We start from the raw sequence: 15,325 nt of genomic DNA, 5'->3' as shown, positions 1-15,325 counted from the left end.
TATTTATTAAAAACCCTGAACTTTTATGATTCGCACCAATAAATGTACCTGGACTGCGTAGAGGAGTGGGTCACCACAATATATATTAAAAACCCTGAACTTTTATGAATCGCACCAATAAATGTACCTGGACTGCGTAGAGGAGTGGGTCACCACAATATATTAAAAACCCTGAACTTTTATGAATCGCACCAATAAATGTACCTGGACTGCGTAGAGGAGTGGGTCACCACAATATATTAAAAACCCTGAACTTTTATGAATCGCACCAATAAATGTACCTGGACTGCGTAGAGGAGTGGGTCACCACAATATATATAATAAGAAAACCATCAACTTGTTTGATTCGCACCAATAAATGTACCTGGACTGCGTAGAGGAGTGGGTCACCACAATATATATTAAAAACCCTGAACTTTTATGAATCGCACCAATAAATGTACCTGGACTGCGTAGAGGAGTGGGTCACCACAATATATATAATAAGAAAACCATCAACTTGTATGATTCGCACCAATAAATGTACCTGGACTGCGTAGAGGAGTGGGTCACCACAATATATATTAAAAACCCTGAACTTTTATGAATCGCACCAATAAATGTACCTGGACTGCGTAGAGGAGTGGGTCACCACAATATATATAATAAGAAAACCATCAACTTGTTTGATTCGCACCAATAAATGTACCTGGACTGCGTAGAGGAGTGGGTCACCACAATATCTTAAAAACCCTGAACTTTTATGAATCGCACCAATAAATGTACCTGGACTGCGTAGAGGAGTGGGTCACCACAATATATTAAAAACCCTGAACTTTTATGAATCGCACCAATAAATGTACCTGGACTGCGTAGAGGAGTGGGTCACCACAATATATATTAAAAACCCTGAACTTTTATGATTCGCACCAATAAATGTACCTGGACTGCGTAGAGGAGTTTGCACGAGCCGCCATTTTGTAGTTGCTGCTACTGATGCAGCTGTTGCTGTTGCTGCGGAAGGGGATGCATCTACCCAGTGGGCTGTCACAGTCATATAGTCCTTCGTTTGCCCAGAACCACTTGTCCACATGTCCGTGGTTAAGTGGACAGTGGGTACAACCGCATTTTTTAGAGCACTGAGGACACTTGATCGTACTTCTCTGTACATTTTTGGTATCGCCTGCCTAGTGAAGTGGAATCTCGACGGGATTTGGTACCGGGGACACAATACCTCCATCAACCCTCTAAATCCCACTCCACTGATGGCGGACACCGGGCGCACGTCTAACACCAACATTGCAGTTACAGCCGCAGTTATACGCTTTGCAATAGGGTGACTACTATCGTATTTTGTGGTCATGGCAAACGACTGTTGGACGGTCAATTGTTTTGTGAAAGACTTAGCGGTCTTACGACTTCCCCTCTGGGAAGATGACCGACTAACAGCAGCAACAGCAGCAGTGGCAGTAGTAGGCGTACCGCTGCAGGATTCCTCGGATGAATCCCGTATTGAGGAGGACTCAGTCTGGCTGCTGACTTGGGCTGCAGGACTGAATCTGATGGAGATTGTGGAGGAAGTTGACGAGGAGGGTGTTGCTGGTGTGTATCCAACTGGACCACGGGATTTAGGTGTCCCTGTACCGATGAGGGTCCTAGCCCCAGTTCCTGAACTAACCACTGAACTATGAAGGTTATTCAGGTGACGTATAAGGGAGGATGTTCCTAGGTGGGCAAGATCCTTACCCCTGCTTATTTGAGCTTTACATAAGCTACATATGGCCATACATTGGTTGTCTGGATTTGGATAAAAATAACTCCAGACCGAAGAGGTGCATTTTTTGGTCTTCTGACCAGGCATGACGATGGGCTTTTTCATCCCATGGACATCAGCTGTTTCCCCCCCTGGTGCCTCATTTACAATAACCACATCACCATCCTCATCATCAAGTTCCTCCACAGCGCCAGCTACATCATCAATAGCCTCCTCCCGAGCCACCTCTTCCCGTACAGTGATGGGAAGGTCAGGCTTGACAACCACCAACATCCTTGGACTCGCCTTGTGGATTTGTGATAATTTCTCTTTAGAAGGCAGAGTTGTTTGCTGACAGCATAACTCTCTTCAATTTTTTGTAGGGGGGGGGAGGAGGAGGAGGGCTAAGATCCGTGGGTGAAGCTGAACCACTAGTCATGAACACGGGCCAGGGCCTAAGCCGTTCCTTGCCACTCCGTGTCGTAAATGGCATATTGGCAACTTTACGTTTCTCCTCAGATGATTTTAAGTTTCTCTTTTTGCTACTTTTTCTTAACTTGGGCTTTTTGGATTTTACATGCCCGGTACTACGAGATTGGGCATCGGGCTTGGAAGACGACGTTGATGGCATTTCATCGTCTATGTCATGACTAGTGGCAGCAGCTTCAGCATTAGGAGGAAGTGGGTCTTGATCTTTCCCTACTTTATCCTCCAAATTTTTGGTCTCCATTATATGTAGCACAAGATACTGCAGAATGTGTGAACTTGGTAATATTGCAGTACCAATGGACTTATACTGCTGTATTGGTTTTGCAAATTTGGTTATAATTATTATATATTTTTTTTTTTTTAAATTTTTTATTTTTTTTTACTTTTTTTTTATTTTTTAAAAACTTGGGAATAATGGGGAAATAACTATGCCCTTAGAAGCACAGAGCACAGGACACAGCACCACTGGACTGAACAGGACACGGCACAGGACCCAGCAGCACTACGGAACTCAGCAGGACAGAGCACAGGACACAGCACCACTGGACTGATACTGCAGAATGTGTGAACTTTGTAATATTGCAGTACCAATGGACTAATACTGCTGGATTGGTTTTGCAAATTTGGTTATAATTATTATATATATTTTTTTTTTTTTTAATTTTTTATTTTTTTTTACTTTTTTTTTATTTTTTAAAAACTTGGGAATAATGGGGAAATAACTATGCCCTTAGAAGCACAGAGCACAGGACACAGCACCACTGGACTGAACAGGACACGGCACAGGACCCAGCAGCACTACGGAACTCAGCAGGACAGAGCACAGGACACAGCACCACTGGACTGATACTGCAGAATGTGTGAACTTTGTAATATTGCAGTACCAATGGACTTATACTGCTGGATTGGTTTTGCAAATTTGGTTATAATTATATATATATTTTTTTTAATTTTTAATTGTAATTTTTTTTTTACTTTTTTTTTATTTTTTAAAAACTTGGGAATAATGGGGAAATAACTATGCCCTTAGAAGCACAGAGCACAGGACACAGCACCACTGGACTGAACAGGACACGGCACAGGACCCAGCAGCACTACGGAACTCAGCAGGACAGAGCACAGGACACAGCACCACTGGACTGATACTGCAGAATGTGTAAACTTTGTAATATTGCAGTACCACTGGACTTTTACTGCTGAATGTGTGAACTTGGTAATATTGCAGTACCAATGGGCTTATACTGCAGGATTGGTTGTGCAAATTTTGTGGTAATTAAAAAAAATTAAATTAGTTTTTGGTATTTTTTTAAATAACTTTTTTTTATTTTTTTAAACACAGGGGAATATTGGGGAAATAACTATGCCCTTAGAAGCACAGAGCACAGGACACAGCACCACTGGACTGAACAGGACACAGCACTGGACCCAGCAGCACCACTGACCTCAGAAGGACAGAGCACAGCACACAGCACCACTGGACTGATACTGCAGAACACAGCACAGCACAGCACAGCACAGCACAGCACAGAACTAAACAGCACAGCACAGAACTAAACAGCACAGCACGAGATCTACCAGGACAGAGGACCACCTAACACACCCTCCCTCTACCCTGATCAATGCCCGAGTGAAGATGGCGGCGACTAGCGGGGAATTTATAGGATCCGAGTATCGCGAGATCCGACAACGGGATTATGAGTCAGAGCCTCAGTTTCAGATTTGAATTTGGCGCCAATACCCGGATCTGTCTCGGATCCGACTCGGATCGGCAACGTTCGGGTGGGCTCGGATTTCATAAATCCGAGTGCGCTCATCCCTAACATTTATTAATTCCAACTTGAGTCAGGTGAGTCCCAGGTGTCTCATGGCTGCTAGTGCTTGGGAAAGCCTTACCTTTAAAAGCTGTGTGCAGGTAAGCCTTAAGCCCAGATAAAATAGCATAGCATTTGATCATGTTAGGACTGACCAGAATGGGAAGACTTTGGCGTCAGCTGGTCAGCTTAACATATATTGCAATATGTGGAACTAACATTCCTTGTTTTTAATATAGAACTGTACTTGGTATAGCATTAATTATGTGTTTGGAGAGTGCAGAGTATCCCTGTTTTCTTGTATATATATACTTGTGTATATATATATATATATATATATATAGAGAGAGAGAGAGAGAGAGAGAGAGAGAGAGAGAGAGAGAGAGAGAGAGAGAGAGAGAGAGAGAGACAGACATGAAGTACTATACTGAAAATTTTATACTGGATTAAATACACCCTTTCGATACAAACTACAGTTTGTCTTAAATCCTAGAGTGCCACCCCAACTGGAATCTATTTATTGTACTATCCATACAAGTGAAATACCGAGGAAGGCAACAGGGTAATGTACACATGCTATTTATGAGTGGCATGCACCTGGATACTATATATATATATATATATATATATATATATATATATATATATATATATATATATATTTATATATATATAATATACAGGTTCATATACATGCTCTGATTAATGGTTTTCAAGAGTCACCTATAACTTTTAACCTGGTGAGAAGTAGTTCTATAATTTTCACACTTGTTTATTATCTGGGCTACATTCTACAGTTGGGTACGCACCTGTGCATTCATGCTTCAGATGCAATGTCTCAAATGATTTCACTGACCTGTGATCTTCATCTCTTATAACCAATTGCTGAAAAGACATCAGTCCATCGTTTATCCTGATTTTTGGTTATAAAACCAAATCAACAGATGCAAAATGTTTTCATACGATAAAACATGATCATGGGAACATTATCTCTTTTGCAATATCAGACCAAATGGTCATAAATCATATGACCTGAATGATAATTGCATTGGTGTTTACCCAGCTTTACTCAATTACATCATATGGATTGCTTAGAATTTAGTACAAAAAAATTACATTTCATATTGTAAGGTTCTGCCTGAAAGTCCAAGACTGTGTTATTTGTATTTGGGGTGTAGCTGTGGTTGGTTTGTTATACCTGCTCTTCTTTTAATATGTGTTGTCCTGTATACTGCATTCCATTCTGCTTATGCAAATTATTGGATAATAATAATAATAATAATAATAATAATAATAATAATTATGAAATAAACTTACAAATTCAGGGGATCGTCCAATAATCTAATGTCCCTTGGTTAATGTGTTAGTAATTATTTATTAAGGTAAAGCTCCAGTGACCATAAGGGGTGGGCAAAAGTTCAGTTTAGTAAAGATTAAACAAGTTGCCAGTAAAGAATCATCACCAGGGCTGATCTCTTAAATTCCATTGCCATGACTGAATGAGTTCTGCAAATGAAGAGAAAGCTACATATTTCTGAAACAGAGCACTGACCTAGCGGAGATGACATTGAAGGTTGCAGATGTGTGCCAGCTTATCACTCTTTAAACATCAAATTGGACTTTTGCTATTTAAATATACAATTTGGCCTTTGCAAACTAGCTGCGAAAATTCAGTGTCACTGTGTAATTTCTGACATATAAAAGACAAGAGCTGAGCATCCAGTTTTGAGTTGGTTTGCAAAATGTACAGTCAGGTTACTGTCAAGAAGGTAAACACTGTAAAAGCGGGCCATGTACAGGCCAGCAGCATTGGCGGTGCAACTTATAGCAAAGTATCAACAGGTGACTATGCTTCCAGTGTTTATGCGGGAGCTGGAGGTCTGGGCACCAGAATTTCTTCTAGTTCACAAAATGTAATAGTCAAAGGAAGCCATCTACAGCATAGCAGTAGGGAGATACGGATCATCAGGAATGAGAAGGAGATCATGCAGAACTTGAACGAACGCCTGGCTACCTATATAGACAAAGTGCATTCTTTGGAGAAGGCTAATGCCCAGCTAGAGGTACAAATCAGGGAATGGAACAACAAGAATGCTGCAAACTTGAAAAGAGATGACAACCATTACCTTCAAACAATTGAAGATCTGAAAAAACAGGTAACTCAACATCAGCATTTAAGATTAAATCAAAATATTCATTAATAAGAACTTTTTGATATGTTACAAATGCATTGTTCATACTATAAATGTATTGCTCCAACTATAAACAGCCGATTATGCATATTTGTTCTCCAGGTTCATATACTGGTGCATGCATTCAATCCTCTTTTTATGTTCTTTCAAGCAGCCACTTTAAATTACATTTTGTGGGTTTGTGGTCCAAGATAGGAATGTTCATGTTGGCAAAGTTACTAATGTCACCTAAAACTTTTGTAATAATGAATAGATCAAAGCTAAAAAAAATATACAGTGCCTCTACCAGAGACACTGCTAACTTAAATTACTAGTTTATATGCACATAATGATTTAAAAACATCACATTAAATCCACAATTAATAGTTTGATGTTCTCATTACAAAAATGTACTAATATATATATATATATATATTATATATATATATATATATATATATATATATATATATATATTGAAATAATTTAACAACATTTATTTGTATGAAAGACATGTGATGCATTAAATCTGTAGCTAAATAAAGTCTTTACAGTATATTCCTCTGTATTATAATACATGTCACATTTGCACTAGCGATTTTATTGTATTAGAGATTTCAGCAATTCATGATTCACAATTTAATTTGTGAACCAGTCAAAATTCACCCAAAATTTTCAGAATAATTTACACCACCTGGAGAACCAGTGCATGAATACATTGACCATAAAGACCCCCATTTGTAAACATTAAAGAATGTTATGCTTTTAGCACATTGATTTGCACAAGTATACTTAGATTCCACCAAGATGCATAGTTATGTGGAGCAAGATAGCATTTGCTTTGGAGCACAGGTTTGAACAGGACATCTTTTTGGGACATTTCTCTCCTCTCATGCCTGACATGATCCCTCATCCCTTAGCCCCTGTCCTTTCTTCACACTCTATAACTCTTGACTCCCGCTTGCCCTCAGCCCTACTTCCTGTCCCCGGCCTCCTTGCTCCCATCCTCAGACTCTGTTCCTCCCGTGTCCTAATCCCCGCCTCTTTACCTCCCTCCTCCATTGTTTTCCCCTTCTCTTTGCCCCATTCCACCTGCCCTGCATACCACCTTCTAGCTCCCCTCGCCCTAAGCCCCACATTCGCACCTCTCCTCCCCTCCTCCTCCCTGCACCTGGTGACCTCCTTCCTATACCTGTACTCCGCTCTATCCCTACTCTCTCTCCACTCACTGCCCCATACCTTCTTCTCCTCCTCCACCCTGCAACCTAGCTAATCTCATTCTCATTTCCCCTCTCTACTCCCTTCCCTTCTATTGCACCCTCTGGAATGCCAGATCTGGTTACAACAAACTGTCTTCCATCCGTGACATCTGCATCACCAAATAACTCACTGAGTTTTGGAATTCCTCATCTGACACTACCTTTCCCTCTGTCCTCTCCACCGGTGACCTCTTCTCTCACACCCCTAGGCATGGCGGTCAACAAGGTAATGGTGGGGGTGTCCTTCTCTCCCTCTGCTGCATTTTTCGGCTTATTCCTCCCAAGCCCTCTCTCTCATTCTCCTCATTTCATGTCCACTCCATTTGCATTTTCCACCGACTACCAAGCCCTACCCCCAATTCCTAGATAACTATTTTGCCTGGCTCCCTCACTTTCTCTCTTTGGACCTCCCCTCCCTTATCTTGGTCAACTTCAACCTCGTTGTTGACTCCCCTACTGACCCCACTACCACCAAACTCCTTTCTTTATCATCAACTCTTGACCCCTCACATTAGACCTCCTTGTTCTCCCTCACTAATGGCCATTCCCTTTATCTAATCTTCACTTATCACTGTAACAGCTCTGATTTCTCAAACTGCGCATTCCTCCACCCAAGGGAACCCTTACCAAGCGCAACATTGATGCCATTGACCCTGTTACTTTCTGCTCCTTGCTGGATGCATTTTTTCCCCCACCTCCTCCCTTTCACACCTTGATATGGCTGTCACCCTCTATAACAACTCTATAACAACTCCCTCTCCTCTGTCCTTGACTCTGCTGCACCTGCTGTTACATCTACACTTCATGGATCTATACCATAACTCTGGCACTCTAAATGCACCAGACACCTTCAGAAATGCTCTCATACTGGCTAGCAGCACTGGAGGAGTCACGCTTTTTTGCAGACTTCCTTCACTTCAAATTTATGCTCTCTTCATACAGCTCTGCCCTATCTTTTTCTAAACAGTTCTCTTTTCTCCTTCAACCCCCATTGTCTTTTTGCTACTTTCAATTCCCTCCTTTGCAACCCACTGTCTCTACTCTTGACTTTGCCATTCATTTTACATCTAAAATTGACTCCATTCATCGGGGTATCGCCTCCCATCTGGCTTCTTCAGGCTAGCCCCTCCTCCCCATTCTCCAGCTTGCCCTCACTGTCCTCCTACTCAAATGACTCCGGAAACATAATAAGGCCCTTTTCCCTTGAGCCTATCCTGCCTTCTCCACCACCTCTCCCATAATGCCTGTTCTCATCTTTTTAACCTGTCCCTTGTTATAGGTGCTTCGTTCAAGCATGCGTCCTCAAAAAATCATTCCTTGACCTGGACTTTCTATCCCACTATGGCCCCATCTCTCTCCTCCTATTTGTTTCAAAGCTCCTTTGAGTAGACTGTCTACACCTGCCTTGCCTCATTCCATTCTTCCCATTCCCTCCTTTAGGTCACTAATGATCTTTTCACTGCCAAATCAAAGGGTCATTTCTCCCTACTCATCTTATTGTATCTCTCCACTGTTTTTGACACAGTAGAACACCCTATCCTCCTGCAACTCCTTCACTCCTTTGGCCTGCATGACACTGTACTGTCCTGGCTGACCTTATACATTTCTAATTGCTCATTCTTTGTCTCTAACCCTAATGCCTCCTCCACCCCACTTCCTGTCAGTGTCCCCCAGGGGTCCGTCTTTGGTCCCCTTCTTTTCTCCCTTGATACTTCCTAACTTGTTGACCTAATCAAGTCTTATAGTTTCCAGTATCATCTATACATCGATGATACCCAGATCTGTATCTCCTCTCCTGATCTCTCCCCTCTCTTCTGTCCCGTGCCTCCTACTGTCTTTCTGCTATTTCTTCTTTGATGTCTCACTGCTTTGTTAAAATTGACATATCTATAACTGAACTGATCATGTTTCCACTCCCCTTGTCCACTCACTTCCCTTCATCTTTCTATATGTTCACAATATTTCCCTATCGTCTGTCCCCAAAGTTCGCTGCCTAGGAGCCATCCCTGTCTTTCACTACCCACCTTCAATCCCTCTTCCAATCTTGCCATTTCCACATTCGAAACATTGCCAGGATTAGACCCTTTCACACCCTGGAGGCAACTAAGACCCTTATCGACTCGCTTATGATCTTTTGTCGGACTATTGCGGCCTCCTTCTCACTTTCTCACGTCTCCTCTTCTTCCGCCTCTCCCCACTCCAATCCTCCTCAATGCTGCTGCCCATCTAACTTTTCTTTCCTACCACACCACATTTGCCTCCCAGTGCTACAGAGTCCAGTTCAAACTTCTTACCCCCACCTATAAAGCTGTAACCCAAACCTCTCCACCCTATATTTCCAACCTCATCTCCTGCCAACTTAATATACCATTCCTCCTCATTTATTACCTCCTCAGTCTCCAAAACTTCTGTGCTGCTCCTCTCATTTGGAACTCACTCCCTCCTCCAGTCAGGCTTTCTACATTCCTCCAAAGCAGGCTCTAAAAACCCACGTCTTCATCACAGCATATCAGTTCCTCTCCTAACTCACCCCTGCTCCCTTTGTCTCACATCTCTGTTTCACCCCCATTTGTTCCTCTCCCTTTATATTGTATGCTCTCATAAGCAGGGCCATCTTAACAACATTATGGGCCCCCAGGCAAAGCAGTGCACCGGGGCCCCTAGATATAGATATAGATATAGATATATAGCTGTATACAGATACAGATATAGATATAGATATAGATATATAGAGATAGAGATAGATAGATGTACTTGCTCAGTGACCCTTGAAGGTTTTTTTGCAGTTTTTTTTCTTTTGCAGGATTATTTATTCTCATTAAGAGCCGTGCCTATGGGGCCCCTTTGCCCGTGGGGCCCCCGGGCAGCTGCCCATCGTGCCCAATGGAAAAGATGGCCCTGCTCATAAGCAGGGCCCTCTTCCCTTCTGTCCTCCTTCATCCACTTTTGATACCACCAGAATGTCTATGTCTTCTCTCCCCTTCTCTTTTAAAGATTCTGATCCTGTTTGCTGCACCCACTATACAGGGTACAGGCTCAGCTAGTGCTGTTTTACTCCCTTTTATTTCCCCCTCCTCCCATGCCTTAACATTTTTGGGAGAGGTTGTCCCCACCACCACCTCCTCAGTGTTGGTTACCTTGTTCTGTCCATTTTGTAATGATATGCTTTTATAGTCAATGTACTGTCTTGTCTGTAATATTTTGCCTTGCTCTTCTATTTTATGTCTTACTTTATATTCTCTATACAGTGCTGCAGACCTTGTGGTGCCTTATAAATAAAGGATAATAATAATTTCTTGCAGTGCAGTGGGAGCACAAACACATTCCATAAAAGGACTGGCAGTTTTTGGGTCTTAATCTATAACATTAATGAGACTCACTTTGCACTTCCCATATGCACTTCTGAAGAGAAGCGCATTTTTAGGTCCACTCCCAGAAATGTAAAAAAAAAGCTTCAAACACACAAAAGTGCCACATGTAATAAAACAGTCCTGGCGACCATAAGACCATAAGTGAGGCTAATACTGAAAACTTTAGCTTAATGAGGGAGTGTTCCTAAAATGTTAGGCAGTGAGAGGATGGACTTAGATGTGACATTTATATATTTGCCAAGCGCACCTTTTCTCCACAAACCTAGGTGTACTTCTAGCTAGGGATGTGCACCGGCGACTTTTGAGGTCTCGTGTTTTGTGTTTTGGATCCGGATTTTCGTTATTTTTGGGGTTCGGATTTGTCTCGCAAAACACTTGACGAAAGGTCTCGGTTCGGATTTAAGGTTTTGGATTCGGATTTTTTTTGAAAAAAACATAAAAAGTTTAAAAATCAAGTTTTTGGGCTTATTTTCACTCCTAGGCTATTATTAACCTCAATAACATTCAATAACAAGCATTTCCACTAATTTACAGTGTATTCTGAACACCTCACAATATAGTTATTAGTCCAAAACGTTGCAACAAGGTATCTTTCTGGACTGCGTAGAGGAGTGGGTCACCACAATATATATTAAAAACCCTGAACTTTTATGATTCGCACCAATAAATGTACCTGGACTGCGTAGAGGAGTGGGTCACCACAATATATATTAAAAACCCTGAACTTTTATGAATCGCACCAATAAATGTACCTGGACTGCGTAGAGGAGTGGGTCACCACAATATATTAAAAACCCTGAACTTTTATGAATCGCACCAATAAATGTACCTGGACTGCGTAGAGGAGTGGGTCACCACAATATATTAAAAACCCTGAACTTTTATGAATCGCACCAATAAATGTACCTGGACTGCGTAGAGGAGTGGGTCACCACAATATATATAATAAGAAAACCATCAACTTGTTTGATTCGCACCAATAAATGTACCTGGACTGCGTAGAGGAGTGGGTCACCACAATATATATTAAAAACCCTGAACTTTTATGAATCGCACCAATAAATGTACCTGGACTGCGTAGAGGAGTGGGTCACCACAATATATATAATAAGAAAACCATCAACTTGTTTGATTCGCACCAATAAATGTACCTGGACTGCGTAGAGGAGTGGGTCACCACAATATATATTAAAAACCCTGAACTTTTATGAATCGCACCAATAAATGTACCTGGACTGCGTAGAGGAGTGGGTCACCACAATATATATAATAAGAAAACCATCAACTTGTATGATTCGCACCAATAAATGTACCTGGACTGCGTAGAGGAGTGGGTCACCACAATATATATTAAAAACCCTGAACTTTTATGATTCGCACCAATAAATGTACCTGGACTGCGTAGAGGAGTGGGTCACCACAATATATATAATAAGAAAACCATCAACTTGTATGATTCGCACCAATAAATGTACCTGGACTGCGTAGAGGAGTGGGTCACCACAATATATATTAAAAACCCTGAACTTTTATGATTCGCACCAATAAATGTACCTGGACTGCGTAGAGGAGTGGGTCACCACAATATATATAATAAGAAAACCATCAACTTGTATGATTCGCACCAATAAATGTACCTGGACTGCGTAGAGGAGTTTGCACGAGCCGCCATTTTGTAGTTGCTGCTACTGATGCAGCTGTTGCTGTTGCTGCGGAAGGGGATGCATCTACCCAGTGGGCTGTCACAGTCATATAGTCCTTCGTTTGCCCAGAACCACTTGTCCACATGTCCGTGGTTAAGTGGACAGTGGGTACAACCGCATTTTTTAGAGCACTGAGGACACTTGATCGTACTTCTCTGTACATTTTTGGTATCGCCTGCCTAGTGAAGTGGAATCTCGACGGGATTTGGTACCGGGGACACAATACCTCCATCAACCCTCTAAATCCCACTCCACTGATGGCGGACACCGGGCGCACGTCTAACACCAACATTGCAGTTACAGCCGCAGTTATACGCTTTGCAATAGGGTGACTACTATCGTATTTTGTGGTCATGGCAAACGACTGTTGGACGGTCAATTGTTTTGTGAAAGACTTAGCGGTCTTACGACTTCCCCTCTGGGAAGATGACCGACTAACAGCAGCAACAGCAGCAGTGGCAGTAGTAGGCGTACCGCTGCAGGATTCCTCGGATGAATCCCGTATTGAGGAGGACTCAGTCTGGCTGCTGACTTGGGCTGCAGGACTGAATCTGATGGAGATTGTGGAGGAAGTTGACGAGGAGGGTGTTGCTGGTGTGTATCCAACTGGACCACGGGATTTAGGTGTCCCTGTACCGATGAGGGTCCTAGCCCCAGTTCCTGAACTAACCACTGAACTATGAAGGTTATTCAGGTGACGTATAAGGGAGGATGTTCCTAGGTGGGCAAGATCCTTACCCCTGCTTATTTGAGCTTTACATAAGCTACATATGGCCATACATTGGTTGTCTGGATTTGGATAAAAATAACTCCAGACCGAAGAGGTGCATTTTTTGGTCTTCTGACCAGGCATGACGATGGGCTTTTTCATCCCATGGACATCAGCTGTTTCCCCCCCTGGTGCCTCATTTACAATAACCACATCACCATCCTCATCATCAAGTTCCTCCACAGCGCCAGCTACATCATCAATAGCCTCCTCCCGAGCCACCTCTTCCCGTACAGTGATGGGAAGGTCAGGCTTGACAACCACCAACATCCTTGGACTCGCCTTGTGGATTTGTGATAATTTCTCTTTAGAAGGCAGAGTTGTTTGCTGTTTTGTTGCTGACAGCATAACTCTCTTTAATTTTTTGTAGGGGGGGGGAGGAGGAGGGCTAAGATCCGTGGGTGAAGCTGAACCACTAGTCATGAACACGGGCCAGGGCCTAAGCCGTTCCTTGCCACTCCGTGTCGTAAATGGCATATTGGCAACTTTACGTTTCTCCTCAGATGATTTTAAGTTTCTCTTTTTGCTACTTTTTCTTAACTTGGGCTTTTTGGATTTTACATGCCCGGTACTACGAGATTGGGCATCGGGCTTGGAAGACGACGTTGATGGCATTTCATCGTCTATGTCATGACTAGTGGCAGCAGCTTCAGCATTAGGAGGAAGTGGGTCTTGATCTTTCCCTACTTTATCCTCCAAATTTTTGGTCTCCATTATATGTAGCACAAGATACTGCAGAATGTGTGAACTTGGTAATATTGCAGTACCAATGGACTTATACTGCTGTATTGGTTTTGCAAATTTGGTTATAATTATTATATATTTTTTTTTTTTTTAAATTTTTTATTTTTTTTTACTTTTTTTTTATTTTTTAAAAACTTGGGAATAATGGGGAAATAACTATGCCCTTAGAAGCACAGAGCACAGGACACAGCACCACTGGACTGAACAGGACACGGCACAGGACCCAGCAGCACTACGGAACTCAGCAGGACAGAGCACAGGACACAGCACCACTGGACTGATACTGCAGAATGTGTGAACTTTGTAATATTGCAGTACCAATGGACTTATACTGCTGGATTGGTTTTGCAAATTTGGTTATAATTATTATATATTTTTTTTTAAAAAATTTTTTTATTTTTTTTTACTTTTTTTTTATTTTTTAAAAACTTGGGAATAATGGGGAAATAACTATGCCCTTAGAAGCACAGAGCACAGGACACAGCACCACTGGACTGAACAGGACACGGCACAGGACCCAGCAGCACTACGGAACTCAGCAGGACAGAGCACAGGACACAGCACCACTGGACTGATACTGCAGAATGTGTGAACTTTGTAATATTGCAGTACCAATGGACTAATACTGCTGGATTGGTTTTGCAAATTTGGTTATAATTATTATATATATATTTTTTTTTTTTTTACTTTTTTTTTATTTTTTAAAAACTTGGGAATAATGGGGAAATAACTATGCCCTTAGAAGCACAGAGCACAGGACACAGCACCACTGGACTGAACAGGACACGGCACAGGACCCAGCAGCACTACGGAACTCAGCAGGACAGAGCACAGGACACAGCACCACTGGACTGATACTGCAGAATGTGTAAACTTTGTAATATTGCAGTACCACTTGACTTTTACTGCTGAATGTGTGAACTTGGTAATATTGCAGTACCAATGGGCTTATACTGCAGGATTGGTTGTGCAAATTTTGTGGTAATTAAAAAAAATTAAATTAGTTTTTGGTATTTTTTTAAATAACTTTTTTTTATTTTTTTAAACACAGGGGAATATTGGGGAAATAACTATGCCCTTAGAAGCACAGAGCACAGGACACAGCACCACTGGACTGAACAGGACACAGCACTGGACCCAGCAGCACCACTGACCTCAGAAGGACAGAGCACAGCACACAGCACCACTGGACTGATACTGCAGAACACAGCACAGCACAGCACAGCACAGCACAGCACAGAACTAAACAGCACAGCACAGAACTAAACAGCACAGC

The 15,325-nt window shown here is 42.0% G+C and overlaps 1 protein-coding gene across 2 annotated transcripts in view; it reads left to right on the top strand.

Annotated features, from left to right (window-relative positions):
• Positions 1-5,642: 5,642 nt before the first annotated feature.
• LOC142094716 (keratin, type I cytoskeletal 14-like) overlaps positions 5,643-15,325 on the top strand; it is a 28,333-nt gene continuing 18,650 nt past the window's right edge. Inside the window, exon 1 of one of the 2 annotated variants that reach the window (XM_075177136.1) lies at positions 5,643-6,188. In XM_075177136.1, the coding sequence (XP_075033237.1) occupies positions 5,775-6,188 (414 nt within the window). In that variant the 5' untranslated portion in view covers positions 5,643-5,774. The remainder of the gene's footprint in view (positions 6,189-15,325) is intronic. The other variant, XM_075177137.1, reaches the window with a different exon arrangement.

This window comes from Mixophyes fleayi, chromosome 6 (assembly GCF_038048845.1).
Source record: "Mixophyes fleayi isolate aMixFle1 chromosome 6, aMixFle1.hap1, whole genome shotgun sequence".
Lineage (NCBI taxonomy): Eukaryota > Metazoa > Chordata > Amphibia > Anura > Limnodynastidae > Mixophyes > Mixophyes fleayi.
Note: the sequence above shows the minus strand (reverse complement) of the source record. Positions and strands in the feature narration are given on the sequence as shown.